The sequence below is a fragment of the Carex rostrata genome, chromosome 7, assembly GCF_964058835.1.
Source record: "Carex rostrata chromosome 7, lpCarRost1.2, whole genome shotgun sequence".
In the NCBI taxonomy this organism is placed as follows: Eukaryota; Viridiplantae; Streptophyta; class Magnoliopsida; order Poales; family Cyperaceae; genus Carex; species Carex rostrata.
In genome coordinates this window covers 10,611,876-10,627,601 of record NC_135924.1, presented here as the reverse complement: position 1 = coordinate 10,627,601, position 15,726 = coordinate 10,611,876, and the positions used below count along the sequence as shown (strand labels likewise).

The 15,726-nt window shown below is 33.3% G+C and overlaps 2 protein-coding genes across 2 annotated transcripts; one reads left to right on the top strand and one right to left on the bottom strand.

Moving 5' to 3' along the window:
* Positions 1–1,786: 1,786 nt before the first annotated feature.
* On the bottom strand, positions 1,787–4,717 carry LOC144556593 (senescence/dehydration-associated protein At3g51250-like). Its single transcript, XM_078304973.1, has 5 exons — positions 4,396–4,717; positions 3,497–3,935; positions 2,877–3,043; positions 2,514–2,574; positions 1,787–2,061 (listed from the first exon to the last, which is right to left on the bottom strand). Exons 1-5 carry the CDS (start codon positions 4,715–4,717, stop codon positions 1,884–1,886), a joined length of 1,167 nt encoding a protein of 388 aa, XP_078161099.1. The 3' UTR covers positions 1,787–1,883.
* A 4,284-nt stretch (positions 4,718–9,001) lies between these two features.
* LOC144556499 (uncharacterized) lies at positions 9,002–15,710 on the top strand. The gene is made up of 14 exons (XM_078304874.1): positions 9,002–9,279; positions 12,052–12,163; positions 12,637–12,749; positions 13,019–13,141; positions 13,438–13,610; positions 13,696–13,771; positions 13,866–13,952; positions 14,077–14,157; positions 14,254–14,286; positions 14,445–14,498; positions 14,845–14,886; positions 15,088–15,166; positions 15,254–15,324; positions 15,425–15,710. The coding sequence occupies exons 1-14, from the start codon at positions 9,091–9,093 to the stop codon at positions 15,542–15,544; spliced, it is 1,353 nt and encodes a 450-aa protein (XP_078161000.1). The 5' UTR covers positions 9,002–9,090; the 3' UTR covers positions 15,545–15,710.
* Positions 15,711–15,726: the final 16 nt, after the last annotated feature.

Genomic DNA, 15,726 nt, shown 5'->3' with positions numbered 1-15,726 from the left:
TTCTTTAACAGATGTTTATTCTTTGCTACCTGCAATGATGAAGGTTCAAAGTTTACGCTCGCTTTGTGAATAACTTCAAACTCCCTTCCTTGGGCGAGTCTCTCCTCTACCTTGGCATTTCCCTATTCGGTCGAGCTGTTTTCTACTTCTATAAAAGGAGGCCTCTGAATTGACAACCGAGCTTGCCGGCGTAGAAGAGAAAAAGAGAGATCCCAGGAACCTGGATTCAGTCAGAGGCGGAAGGACTCTAGTGCGCTTAGTTATTGGTCGTTCTTCAAGCTATCTCATAGTCGTTAAAGTCCTGCTTTTTATTGAAAAACTACGAAGTTTCATAGGAGATGCGCTTCAAGGCTAGCAAATATAAGAACTGAAGCTAATAGTGGGAAACTAAACGGTAGCCTTATGGGGATTGACCTCACACACTTGAGCCTAATAAAAAAGGGGCTTATAATGTGTACGATTTTTTCAAATTGATTCTTTTGTGTTTTTTGTGTGACTTAATTTTTTTAATAATTCTTTTGTTTTTCTTTTATTTTATGTCCAACTTGTGATAAAGAAGAGTTATAGGAAGGCAGTTCCTGTGCTTTTATAAGATACTTTTATTAGTTTTTATATATATATATATATAGTGTGTGTGACTAATGTGCATTCGTATGCATATTCTCCATATTAACATGTGCTTGGAGACCAAATTTTATATTTTTCTGAATTTTTTTACTATTTATTAAGTCACTTTGAAAATTATTGATCCAACAGTGACAGCTAATTTTACTGTTTTGTTAAGCCACCGTTGGATCAACAATTTTCAAAGTTGCTTAATAAATAGTAAAAAAAATTATAAAAAATGTAAAATTTGGTCACCAAGCACATATTAATATGGAGAACAAGATGAACGGTTCGAATCGACGTTTTGTTTTTGAAATTTCAAATTTGGACCGTATGCATATCGGGCCATATGCATACGAATGCACATTAGTCACACTCTCTCTCTATATATATATAGAGAGAGAGAGATAGGCTAATATACAATCAATTGTTCCTAGTCTCCCGTGCAACCAAGTCGTTTTTCGATTTTTAAAATCCAAATGATCAATTCAAACCGTTAGATATGATCTCTATATTAAAATGTGTTTGGAGACCAAATTTTATATTTTTTTTGGAATTTTTTTACTATTTATTAAGCCATTTTGAAAATCATTGATCCAACAGTGCCTTCTAATTTTACGATTTGGTTAAGCCATCTATATATATTATATATAAAGTTTATATATTTGTGTTTAAATACAAAGAAGTCTAGTCTTTTAACTTTCAACTATTGTCTATAAATAATCTCTATCCACATTTTGAATCTACAACCTCTCACACACGAAGAGTGTTGCTTTGATGAAAAACGAAAGGCTAGGATGGCAAAGAAGATTAAGCCCTCCCCTATAGATTAATCAATTGTATTTTCTTTCTTTAAACCTTGTAGATCTCAATAGTAGCATTGGAAACCTCAAATTGGATTTAAAACAATTTAAATTTTGAAGGTTGCTAGTTTTAGTGAACTCGAAATTCAGTCCTCGGTAGAAACTCAATTTGTTGATATTAGTTCGTAAGTTTGTTCTTAACGCATACCAATTTGAGGAATTTATGCTTATTTTGTTATTGTATAATTTGGTTTGACTGCTACTGTGTAATATGCATACATGTAGGCACTTAGAACTCTACGAACAGGGGTAGATTTACTTTGTTCTCCCTTTTACTTTCCCTTCTCTCTCGTTAGCTTTGGGAGAAGCCTTGATCCTTGATACTGAAAACCCAATACTTGCTTGTACATTGCACAATTTAGTATCAGTTAAGCAAACCTGAAAATTTAATTGTGAGGAAGGTATAGCAGAAAACTATCCCAAGTTCTTTACTTCTGCTTTGTGGCCTTTATTTCGGCGGCGATGGCGGCGGCTTTTTGCTGCCGTCTTCGCAAGCTCTCTTCTAATTTTGAACACCGCCCATGCAACTCCAATCTCATGACCTGCCACATCCAGGCCTTCATTTGTAGCTTGAGCTGCCTTCCCACCGTATCTTACAAGTAGGTAAATTTGAGTAATTAAGGATCTAAAGCAGTTTAGTTTATAAACTCAAGGTACAATTTTGGGAAAGCACTCTTGTTTATACGATCTGGTACAAATTAGAACAGCCCCTGTGCTATTCAGTAATGATTTATCTTTATATCCTACCTGGCTGTGGGGTAACAATTAACAAGATAAACAAGTAGGAGTAGGTTGATTCTCATTACAAAATAATTGGACTAAAACCTACTTCACACTGCAGATGGAATTCAAAACCCACTTCTTATTATAGATGGAATTTTTCGGTATGCAATAAACTAATTATTTGATACATGGTTCGGCAAAGAAACACCTAGGTGAGCATTGAGTTGAATACTGAAATATTATGAGATCATCAAATTTAAATAAATAGTTACTTTCAGGTAGTAGACTTATAAATAAGGAGAAAAAAGATTAGCTATATACCGGTGAGGAACAAGTCCAATGGTTGCAGTCGAAGATGGGGAGAGAGCATCACATATCTTCCCTGTTTAGAAGTTGTGAAATAGAGCAAAGTTAACCAAACATGTTGTAAAGAGGTATTTAGTGGAGTAAAATAGTTCGACCAGGCACAAAATTACTGAGTGCGTCTCAGTTTTGATATCATCATTGCCAAGTTGGAAACAAGGTAATTCTGACATAAAACTCCCCATCAGAAAGGTAAAAGATTGACCAAAATCGAACGAGTTAAAACTTAATGATATCACATTCTCAACCAAACCGGACAGAAGACATATCTCATGATACAGTCTAAAAACCTTTGATAAGCAGTTTCAAAATCTGACATACCAAAACCTTTAAGAGAAGCAAGAACAATGTCTCCAGGTAAGAGACTCGAAATCTTCCTCCCAGTTATCGGATTTGCAATTGAGCCTGTAACATAGCCAGATATCATGACAACTCCTGACAAAATCCCAGTTGCTACTTCTTCTGATATTTTTGTAACCCTCTTTACCCTGAACAAACAGTATTGATTTCATTTAAGTAAATCCACATAAACCAAGCTACCAAGCAAAAATCAGTACATGTTTTTTTAAAACAACTCTAAACAACTAAAAGTCTAAAACTAAGTTCTGTAAACATCTTTAGTTGATCCATTCCAAATGGAAACAAAAACAAAACTGAAATGCTGATTTTACCATGATGTTAGTTAAAGATTTCTCATTTTCTATATAACCCGAGGCAAAGAACAAATCGTCCCTTGTCAACAATTGCGTAATGACCATTTTTACCAATCCATATGAAACAAATTTTCAGTCGATAACTAATGAACATAAAAGTACTCCAAAAAATTACATTAAAACCGATAAAAAATGGACTAAAAAAATCTGCATATTGCATTAGCCCACTCCTAAATTTATTTCCTAGCAAAGATGGAGCAAATAAACAAAACAAATAAAACAAAAGACCTCTCAATCCTCTTCAAGGTCTCTGGGCTGACTTCGGCTTTGCTTTCACTTACTATCATCCTTCTAATAAAATACTCATTTCCTCTTTTTAGTCTCTCTGCTGTTACATCCCCACACCACAATATCCCTTTCACCTCCTCACCAGAGGCAATAGCCTTCCGCACTGATCCACTGTAATAGTCCACATTTGGTGCTCGTGTGGTCCAGTAGGCAGCTGCCTTCTTCTCCAGCACCACTTTCTCGGGCTCTGCAGCTATTATCCTCTCTAGCATAGACTTGAGCGCACAATTGTTGAGCACCTCTGCTGTCTCAGTTACAACAGCTTTTTGGACAGGAATAATGCAGTATGCTTGCAAGATCTCATCCAGCTGGTTTAGGAGGGTTTCTTGCCCTTTTGAGGCAAGGGTTAATCCGTAATTTAGCATTTCTGAGGGTCCACCTATTGGGATATTGAAAAATGATTTGAATAATCACAATCATCAGCTCCTAGTGTCAGTCAATTGAATGATTGAAATTCATACATAAGATTTTCCCAACAACAACAACCACCAATTTAAATCAACTAAATTCGAATTTTTTGTACCCGCCCACATACTTTCATGGGAGAAAACTGTATTTTGATGGTTACATGCTGTATCATTCTATTACACATTTGAAACAATGACAATCTCGAGGTTAAATTATATCCACACACAAACTTTCTCCGTTAACAATCAGCAAGTTATATTGGCTTATTGATTAAAATTTTGTTATGAGCAAAAAAAGGCCAATATACTGAACCAGAAAATTATATCTGGTTGTCCATGCCATTCTTGATCGCACAGAGGTAGTATAACAGGGCCAATACCAGGAGATAAATACTGGTATATATTCAGGGGATAAATAACAAGGCCCAATACCAGCTTCAGCATCACTGGGTGGGATCCGGATAGTGAAGAAATAACATGAGGCGTCAAGTTTCACAGCGGCGCCATCGGGCGTGAGTGGCCACTGAACATCCGGGCCCACAGAAGCAAGCACGGCGAGCTGGTTGTCTCCTTGAAGCAAACGAACAATGGTGAGCTCACCGGAAGCCAACTCAATGCTGTGATTTGCATTGATAAGGTGGAGAATCCCGCCTGGGATTTGAAGTAAGACTTGATGAGTTGGAGGCGGGAGGTCTTGCTCGAGCAATTCAAGGACTTCATGCGGCGCCGGGAGGTTTTCGATTAGGTTTAACATGTCGAAGGTCTGATGACGAGGGCTTGCGGTAGTTGAACTCGAAGGAATTGTTGATGCGGATGGTGTGGGAAACAGGTTCGAGTACGGGTTCGGATAGTAAGCCATTATTGATTCCGTAGGAGAGATCTGAAGAGGCGGGGGAGAAGGGAGTGACCGCTTTTTGACGGAAGGCCGTTCTTATATCACTCAATAATCAATATAATAATATATTCCAAGGTTTGGTGGAATGTACATCCTCCCCGCACCCGGCAAACTAATTTTTTAAAATTAGTGGATCCGGATCATCCTTTTAATTTTGCACGAATCTTAAAACACAAATAATACTAGTCCTGGCTCCATGCGATACGGCGATACTGAGTTACCGTTCCTTCGGGACGAATTTCAAAGCGAGCTCCCCGATATTTGAGTTTGAAATTGATTCCAATCCAACTTATTTTCATCTTCTGTTAATTTATTAGGCTGCTGAAGTATTTTTTTATTATAATTTATCATTATATTAATAATTTTGAACTCAGATATAAATTTAATTTTATATTATTAAATATTAATAGTTGAAGCCATTAGTTATATTATTTGATATTTAAATTTAAATAGTTCACGAACTAATTTCGAACGAACTATACTCAATTTGAGTTTGAATTTGAATAAGATTTGAACTGAACTGATTTGATTCGTTTCAAAACAAACTAATTTCGAACTGAATTAATTACAAACTTTTTTCGAATCAAACTCAAATCGAATCAGGAACTACTAACTTTTTGTGCAGCCTACTCCCCACATTAGACATTGAATTAAGTTAAATTCATTTAGAAATAATTTGGACCGTTCATTTTTGAAAAGTACATCTCAGGTATCTGAGGGGACACGCACTCCTGCACTATTCTCAGTAAATACCGGATTGAGTTAATCTGGACTTGTGAGCCCCACCGTTCAAATAATACTTTTCCCGTTCAGTGTAAAGGATCAGGGAATTAAAACAACAAATATGTTATGTTCTGCATAACATAAAATTATTAGATTTTTTTGTGTAGAACAAAATTATTTGGAACTCGTTCATCCATAAATTTAATTCATAATCCCGTACATTAAAGCCTGCTCAATTATTTTTTAGGGTTAGTAGTTAAAAGCCTGCTTAAATTTAATTCATAATCTGTTAACGAGCCGAGTTAACTTGAGTTATGGATAACTCGAATTCAACTCGGATGTTAGTGATTCGAGTTGAGAATATTGAGCCGAGCTGGCTCGCTGACTCGAATTCAACTCGCAAGTAATTCGAGTTGACTCGTGACTCATGAGCCAACTCGTTTAAGGTGTTGAAATGTTAAACACTTGAACTAATGATTGTTGTTATGTAATAATATGAGAAGTAAATATTGAATTAACAAACAATATACAATGAAATGAGTTGGGTCAACATGAGTCGATCACATCTAGGCAGGAAAATGAAATGGACCGAAAGTTACGGAAGAAATCATTAATCAAACGAGTCACGAGTTGTAACAAGTGAGTTTAGTCCAACTCGAACTCAACTCATTAACTCACGAGTTACTCAACTCGGGTTAGACTAACTCGAATTTTAAATGAACGGGTTGTTAGTGAATTCGAGCGGATCACGAATCGCGAGCTTTTTATAGAGCCCTAAATAAAACTAATTTTAATGATTTTAACATGAGATCAGTTGGAATTATTTCACATAAAATTTGTGAAATTTATTTAGTATCATTTTACAAATCGGTAGAACAAATGTGTTTCTCCTTTCATTGAAACAAAAGATCGGTAGAGCCGTCTTTTATAAAATCCAACTTCTTTGTACTTATTCCATTAAAATTATTAAATTAGTTTTATTTTAAAAAAATCATGAAAATGGAAGTATCTCAAATTTTATTATTTCTGGATCCTTCTGATTATTATTTTTGTTTCAACTGAACCGTCTTTATATTATTGTCTGCTATTAGGTTTTTTTTTTTCATATAAGACAATTATTTCAGACTCGTCCACTAATAAAATGCTTTCGTTTATTAAACTTTCTTCAAAATCCACACACATGCTCGCACGCACCCACGCACGCTCAGACGGACGCCACCCACACGCACCCACGCGCACGCACGCACCCGCGCGCGCACACATTATTTTTTTGTAAATCAACTGTTGGGACTTTGGAGGATAATTTATTAGTTTAATGCTAAAAGTTGTTGATGTAAAGTCGGGGCTAATAAGTAAGAAAAAATGAAAAGAAGAACAGAGAGATAATACTTCCTTCCGTTGTCAGTTGTCAAATTCCAACTTGAATAATCTCCTTATGATTTGTGTTATTGGCTAGTACTACCATTAATTATTCGGAGAGTGACGGACCAACAAAATGGTGAAGAATTTGATTAATTAATCCTCTCATAAGTTCAATATATATTTTGGAATCTAAATATTCCTGTGAAATATGGATCAACCAGGGTTAATGAAATCTAGTATTTCTCCATTCAAGTTAAAATTAGGCAGTTAACTTAGCATGAAAGATGAGCATCTACCACGGTGATTTTTTTTAGATTGCTAATCTGATTTGTTAATTGTTAATATAATTGCTGGAATGTACCACAGTTTCTAAATCAGTAAATTAATTTTAAAAGAAAATGTTTGTCGTTTAATGACACGGTGGCTAATTAATTGGTTCAAGTTCTTTCTTTCCATATCTGTAGTGCTCTCTCTCTAACAAAAAAGAAAATGTGATGACGTGGACATAGAAAGAAGTTAAAATCAATTGCACTGATGCAGGAGATTAATTCCTAAAAAAATCATAACCGCTGTTTAGTAATTAATTCTAATTGTTAAATTGAAGATGCTCTAAAAACAAATATAAGTGTTGTTTGCATCTCTCTCTGATCGGAAATGTTACTCTTCTTTTATTAGGATCCATCTCGTAATGTTAATTTCCTCTTCTTCTTTTTTTATTTATTTAGGATTGGGGTCACTGAATGGGTTAATTTAACAATTTGAATATATCATTTAGAGAAAAATACAGATAAGTACAAGTATTATATATTTATTGCATATTAAATTTCACATAATTCAAACACTATTTGATATTTCATTAAAATTCATTAGATATGAACGTTAATTTCAAGTCATTTGACAAAAGGTAAAATTTGAGTTAAATTTTGTTATTTTTATGTGTATGATACGTGTAGTATAGATCAAATTTCAAATATATATTTCAAAATTAGAAGCTGTTTTTTTTTTATATATAATCATCTAGATCATTATATTAATTATTGTTATTATTATTATTGTTGTCATTAGAGCTATCGTCGTTCCCATCGATGTTATTATTAGATTATAGAGGACTCGCATCTCACGTCATGATCTCATGAGAACTCAGGTTATTAATTTTGTATGCAATGATTCGTACTTGATTTTTTATTTCATAGCCCGAACATGATTTTTTTTTTCTTGAAAGAATTTAATTTAATTTGTAAAGCTCGTGAGTTAGGGGTGAAAATGGAGCCGATAATTAATTCTAAATCATATTCATATTTCTTTTTAAATTTTTTAATATAGATATAGATTGAATATTAAAAAAAGATACATATACAAATTAAATCAGATATTTATTAAAAAAATAAAAATATATTATTAAAAAATACTAAAGATCATAATATTTACAATTACTAATTGTAATAGTGAGTAAAATAAAATTTTAGATACAAATAATTAAAACATAAAATCATATTTGTATATACATTTATACAGATATTCAGATATTAAATATCAACATCTCATTTTCAAATACGTATCTGAATTTATCCACACTTTTTTCAACCCTATTGTGAGTAGTTCAGCGTCTAAATAATGTAATCTTAATATCTTGTGGGCTTGTAATTTTTTTATTTTTCGAGCCATTACTTTAATACCTCTCCAATTGAGTAGCCGTCTCATTTGCAAATTGCAAGGATATTTTAGAACTAAACCGGTGACCTATATGGCATTTTAAATTTGTAATTGGACGGAGATGCGAAAATTCTTTATTACAGAAAAAAGAAAGTCGTACAGAACTGGTATTATCGACACTCATAATCTAAATCGCCTTCCTCTTCACTGTGGTATCAAAACTCGTATAGCGGGTTATTCCTTTCCGCACATATTGGTACAATGACCCACTTCACAAAATCAAGACCAGCACCGCAACAGCGACCAATATCTCTGGTCCCCTGAGCGGCACTAATCATCCCTCTACTCGCACCAAACAAGTCAAAAAACACAATCAATGCATGAATAAATAGATAGAACAATCAATAGAGAGAACAAGCGCACAGTAATAAGTTGCCTCTCTTCTCCCACTTCTTCCCTCACAAAAACAAGAACTGAATTTTGAAAGAGCGAGAATGCGGGTCGGGATTAAGGAACAATTGCGCGCGTTGAGGCCGGTGGTGCATCTACTGGTGCCGCTTAGCATTCACTGGATCGCAGAGGAGATGACAGTGTCGATACTGGTAGATGTCATCTCCGCCGCTCTTTGTCCCGGTCAACAGTCATGCCCCGAGGCCATCTACCTCACCGGTCTTCAACAAACGGTCTCTCTCTCTCCCTCTCTCTCCCTCCAATCTCCATGTATATTTTTTATTTAATTAGTTATTATTTTATCATCATCGTCACGTTATTGATTTTTTATTATTAAATCACCATCACCACCATAAACTCAGTTTTGTTGCATTTTATGCCTAAATTTGGTATTTCTATTTGGAATTGTTTAGGCAAATCCTCGCATAGTATATGGCCATCTTCTGTGCCTGTCTCTAGATCCCGGTTTTACATTTAATCCGTATTTGCATTCAGTGGCGTAGCCAGTTTTATCAGAGGTGGGTAAAAAATAAATTATTAAAAATTAAGGAGTATACTTCAAATAAAATTTCTGAGCGTGTTCCTCAAGTAATTTAACAGAAAAAACTTTTAATGCTATCTAACTTTTATTTTTCCAGCGCTAATATTCAAACATTTAAAGCTTTGTTTATAACATTTTACAATGCTACTCGCAAGCATTTAAACATCTATCTGCAAGCATTAAAATTCTAAATCTGTATAGTTTTAACTTTTAACTCCTAACTATTTTTGTTTTCAAGTCAAAAACAGAAAGATTCATTTCACCCACTTTTTTTATTTTTTCTCTAATCATTCTCATTTATTTTCTCGACGATCCATGATGAATTTTGTGAATCTAAAAATATGAATGTTTTTTATCCGATTTTTTCTTTCAAATGAGATTCATGAAGAATAACTTTCGAGCTATATTTGTGTTGTAATTTTGTTTACCACTTTAAATCTTTGTGACTTTCAGTTTTTTTTTTTTAATTTTGTTTCAAAATAATTTAAACCTCCGTTTACAAGCATATAAACCTCATTAATAATACTTTAAATCTCTAGAATAAAACATATAAACCTCATGTACAAAGAATTAAAACCTCAACAATAACATTTCAAATAATATAAACCTCAACAATAACACTGCATTTACAAAGCTCATTTACAAAGCATATAAACCTCATGTACAAAGAATTAAAACCTCAACAATAATATTTTAAAACATATAAACCTCAACAATAACATTGCATTTACAAAGCATGTAAACCTTATGTACAAAGAATTAAAACTTCAACAATAACATTTCAAAGCATATAAACCTCAACAATAACGCTGCATTTACAAAAATTATAAACCTCGTGTACAAAGCCTTGAAAATTTTAATGGTTGTAGACTGAGATTTAAAATCTTGAAAATTTAAAGTGCTCATGAGTTTTACTTTAAAAAAAAATAAATGATTTTAAAATTACTCAAAAATATTTCTTCATGGATCTTATTTGAAAGATAAAATCAAATAGAAAACGTTAGTATTTTTAGATTCGTAAAATTCATCATGGATCGTCGGAAAAATAAATTATAATGATCAAAGAAAAAATAAAAAGGAGTGGATGAAAGGAATCTTTCCGTTTTTGGCTTAAAGACAAAAGTAATTAGGAGTTAAAACTATGCAGATTTACAATTTTAATGCTTTCAGACAGAGGTTTACATGCTTGCGAGTAGCATTGTAAAATGTTATAAACATAACTTTAGATGTTTTGATATTAGTACTGGAAATGAAAGTTAGACAACATTGGAAGTTTTTTCTGTTAAACTACTTGGGGAATGCGCTCGGGTATGATGGCTCGAGGTACCAGAACATTTATCTATTAAAAATAGTTATTATTTTTATTTTTTAATAAAAATTTAAAATTGTCAATGCACCCTTTCTTAAAAATGAATATTCTTTTTCTAAATAGTTTGATAAAAAAATCAGGTTAATTTTTTTTTTTTTTTTACTATAGTTTGTGATTAAGATAATTTTTGTGAAGTTTAAAAATAAATGGATTCATTGTATATTAAAATTGTCAAATAGTAAGGCACAATGGTCTGAAATTCTGAAATTGAATGTTAAGGCTCAAATAATTTCTAGATGCTCCTAGCTCTTTGTGAAACAATATTTTTTTTTCTATTTTTATGCGTAATGGACCAATACACTAAGTCTATTTATAAATAATTATTCAATTATCTTTCTTTTCCAAAGAGCCGTTTACTTTCTTTCCAAATCAACAAAACTTAGTTTTGTTAAATTCAAAATTGAAAGAAAAAAGACCGAATCAAGCCACAACTAAAAGAGAATCGCTGCAGGGGTAAGCAATGACCTAATTTTATAAGAACGTATAGGTAATTTTCAAAATCTAATTGCATACCCTGGTCCATGCTAGCTCCGCCTCTGTTTGTTTGCAGTGTTTTGTGCAATTAACACTAATTAGTGGATGAGTGATTAATGGGAACTTGTAGTAATTGAGAAGAAGAACGAAGTTTATTAGGAATGTATTTTTTTTTCAGTCAGGACTGAAATAAGTTTGGGGACATGTTGAACAAAAAAATTTCGTTTGTTTGCTTTTTTCTTTGCTTGTTGCAAACTGTTCAAGAAAATGAAAAATAGCGAAAAGTACTTGGATATTTTCTCGAGTCAAAGTTGAATGATCTTTTACCAATGAAGGGGTCAACAAGCTATATTTTTGCATCAAATTCCTGCTTTTGATTAATTGCTGTGTATGGTCACTCATATCGTTTTGATATTACCCGTGTCTTTTGAAATAGGATATGTTTTTTGATGTAGTATACTTTCAGTTAACTATGCAAATACTGATTCTTCTTTGTTCTGTTGCTATTATTAGCATGTTTCTTTTATCAAGGGTCAATATCAAAGATATTTATGATAGATTGATAGAGCTTCTCAGAGAAGCACAGTTGTTTTGTTATTAATTGTGCTGCTGTATCCATAGGTGGTGGGGATATTTAAAATTATATCGATACCCATTTTGGCGCAACTTGCTGACGAGTATGGCCGAAAGCTGCTGCTACTTATCACTACACCTACATCTATAATACCATTTGGTACAGCTAATTCTTCTGCACCTCTTTCTATATTAGGTTCATCTTCGTATTTCTTTGATACTCAAACAAATATACAAAGTTAAAAAAAAAAAAAAGGATCTCAGTGCTGAATGGCAGATAATATATGAGCCTGATAAAAATTGTTGGGGAATGATAAGTTTTGGAGGTTTGATGTCTCTGACTAAATTGGGACAAGCTAGAAAAAATCGTTTTAAATATACTGTAACTCTTTATAATTTGAATGAAGTTATTTTTAACCTTCTAATTCAACTGAGAAAATGCTATCCTTCGGAAGAATCTTCCTTAAAGAAATTGCACTAATACTATGGTATAAATGCAATTTGATAAAATATACTGCAAAATAAGAAGAGAACTAAATGATTAGGAGTGCATGACCAAAGGGGTGGGCACCAACCCCTGTACAGTCTTGCCTTTACCTCTTATATCTTTGATCTTGTGCTTTTACTTTTCAGCCGTGCTAGCCTGGGATAAATCAAGGACATCAGTTTATGTCTACCTTGTTCTTCGTACCTTTGCATATATTATAAGCCAAGGAAGCATATTTGCCATCACTACCGCCTATCTGGTATATAACTCCAAACACCCATCTGTTATTTTTAACTTTATTTTAATTTGTTTTATACAGTATGGTACACATTTCAAATTAATCAAAGAGGCCTTAAGAGTTCAAATTATTTCGTTATGCGGAATCCACACCTTTTTACATCTCATTCTGCGGAATTGCCCTGTAACAGAAACCATTAACATGGTCTACTACCAAGTACTAATTGTCCACTGACCTTCTATGCAAAAAAAAAAAAAAAATCAAAACTAAAATCTCAAATCCGTCATTAGGCCAATAAGGTTGAACCGAACAAAAGAGCTGCTGTGTTTGGATGGATGACTGGCCTGTTATCCGCATTTCACGTCTTGGGCAATCTCCTAGCTCGTTACCTCCCTCAGGCTTGGATTTTTCAGGTTCTTCTATTTATTTACATTGTATTTTGAACTTTCTCTGAGGTTTCTCCTAACATGGATGGCAACAACTATCTTTTATATATAAACCCCCAAGGGTGTCCAGTTCATTGAGGCAGACAATTAATTAAAATTGCCGATCAATGAAGCAAGCATAAAATTACAGTCATATGGAACTACTGAAAACATTCAAGAACCAAACTTATATGGGAAAATTGGGAGAAGCAATGATTGTCAACATTTCGTAATTTATTTTAATTTGTGTATTCATAAATATACTTTTCTCTTATTGTGTTTAGGTGTCAATAATCCTCCTCGTTATTTCATTTATCTACATGAAAATATTTCTTGTCGAAACCATTATACAACCTCAGAGTTATAGTCAGCATTTACCGGGTTCAACTTTAATTTTAGACGCACTTAAGAGACGGTGGAACTCAATGAAAGATAATATCGCTGTAGTAAAAAATAGGTACATATCCTTCATTTGTTTTCATTTTATTGCGAGTTTTTCTTTCTCTGCTGTTCATCTAACTCAGTTCACTTAATTTATTCAGCGTTACAATGAGGAAAATGTCATATATTTCCTTCTTCTATGAATTGGGTATGACTGGAATTAGCAATGTATTGCTGGTAATGTTTCATTTTCTTATTCCAAGGAATAAGTATCATATCAGTTCTTTGCGAAATAGCTAATATTTTGATTTTATGATCTTTCACCCTGTAGTATTATTTGAAGTCTGTATTTGGTTTCAACAAGAATCAATTCTCAGAAATTCTAATGTTGGTTGGCATTGGCTCTATTTTCTCTCAGGTACTCGTATCAATTCATAAATTTAATTTAATTTTTAAATTTAGTGAAATAATTTTCATTTATAGATTCATAAATTCAGGTACTCCTATAGATTCATAAATAATCCGGTGTTCCTTCAATGCAGATTTTGGTTCTCCCACTCATCAATCCATTTGTGGGAGAAAAGGGCGTACTGTGCATAGCGATAACTGCTTCCATCTTTTATGTGAGTTCTAGTAGGGAGGAATATGATTGGTTTGATCAATTGCTTAGCCATTAATATAATTTAATTCTAACCTTTACTCTTGTGTTTCTGATACAGGCTATACTGTATGGTGTAGCATGGGCTAGTTGGGTATGTAAATTCTTCTGGTTGTCTTATATGTAACATGTCTGTCTGTCACATACCAACACAATTACTGATGTGTGTAAAAATGAATAATCAGGCCTTTTTAAATTGCATCGGTACCATTGTTATTTTATTCCGTACATTGATCAGCATCATTTTTTCAGGTACCTTATGTTAGTGCATCATTTGGTGTCATCTATGTTCTGGTGAAGCCATGTGTAAGTTACTTAGGAATTAATCTATGCTCTTTCCCAGACAATCTATTTAGACAAAAACAATGAATGGGATGCATCCTGAAATAATACCAGACCTGATTGGTACTTACTCAACCAGTATCTTTTATTGATTTTATAGTAATTAGCTCTGTTATTTGGCCATTAAAAATATTAAGCCTCATTCTAAACCCGAGTAAAAAAGTGAATGATCAATCTAAAATAAGTTATGATGCTAGTATTAAGGTAGTATCAATTGTTAGTGTGAATAGCAAGAAGAAATAAACAAACCAATTCTTACATGGATAGAAAATAAAAAGTATTAACTACTATTGTCTAATATTACATGCAGACTTTTGCAGTTGTTTCAAAGGCAGTTACCTCAGCAAATCAGGTACTACTTATCACGTTTTTTTATAGAAAAAAAAAAAATTAACCGTGAAGGATAACTACACGGAAAAAAATTGGATGGAAAATATTGGTAAAACAAGGGATTAAATAGTATCTTTGTTACAACTTACAACTGAATTAAGGGCTTCCATATTTTATGGAGGAAGCTTTAATCACTTGGCTAACTGAACTGTTGCTTTTATAGGCAAAGGCGCAAGGTTTTATTTTAAGTGTTCAGGCTCTGGCCAGCTTGTTTTCACCACTTGTCATTAGCCCATTAACATGTAAGTGAAAAGCTTCTTCAAATTTGTAAGGCCGGCCCGTTATAGACTTTTAATTTTGAACTGACATGGTTTTCTTTGAAATTCCAGCATTGTTTATCTCAGACATGGCCCCTTTCAACTGTAAAGGCTTCAGCTTTCTGTTTGCATCGATCTTCATGGTCTGCAACAACCCCCCCCCCCCACACCCCAACTTAGTTTTTAATATCCATAGCATAAGTTATAAGTAGCATCTTACTCTTTATGGCATATGTATTGCAGGTGATCTCTTTAGTTCATGCTTGGACGCTAAGCCCTGAGTCTGACAATAATTTTGTCGACTGTGAAGACAAAGAACAATCCGAAGAATCAGCTCAAGTGCCCCTCTTGACACATCAGTGAATACCAATCGTTTGATACATATATCAATTTTGTTTTTTGATTTGTAACACAAACCAGCATATAATACAAATGGGATCATACTCTATTTTTTAAATGTGCTGCAACGTGTTATATGAAATTTGTATTTACACAGGTGTAATTCATACTTTATTAGATTTGTTATCAATATGTTACGATCAAAA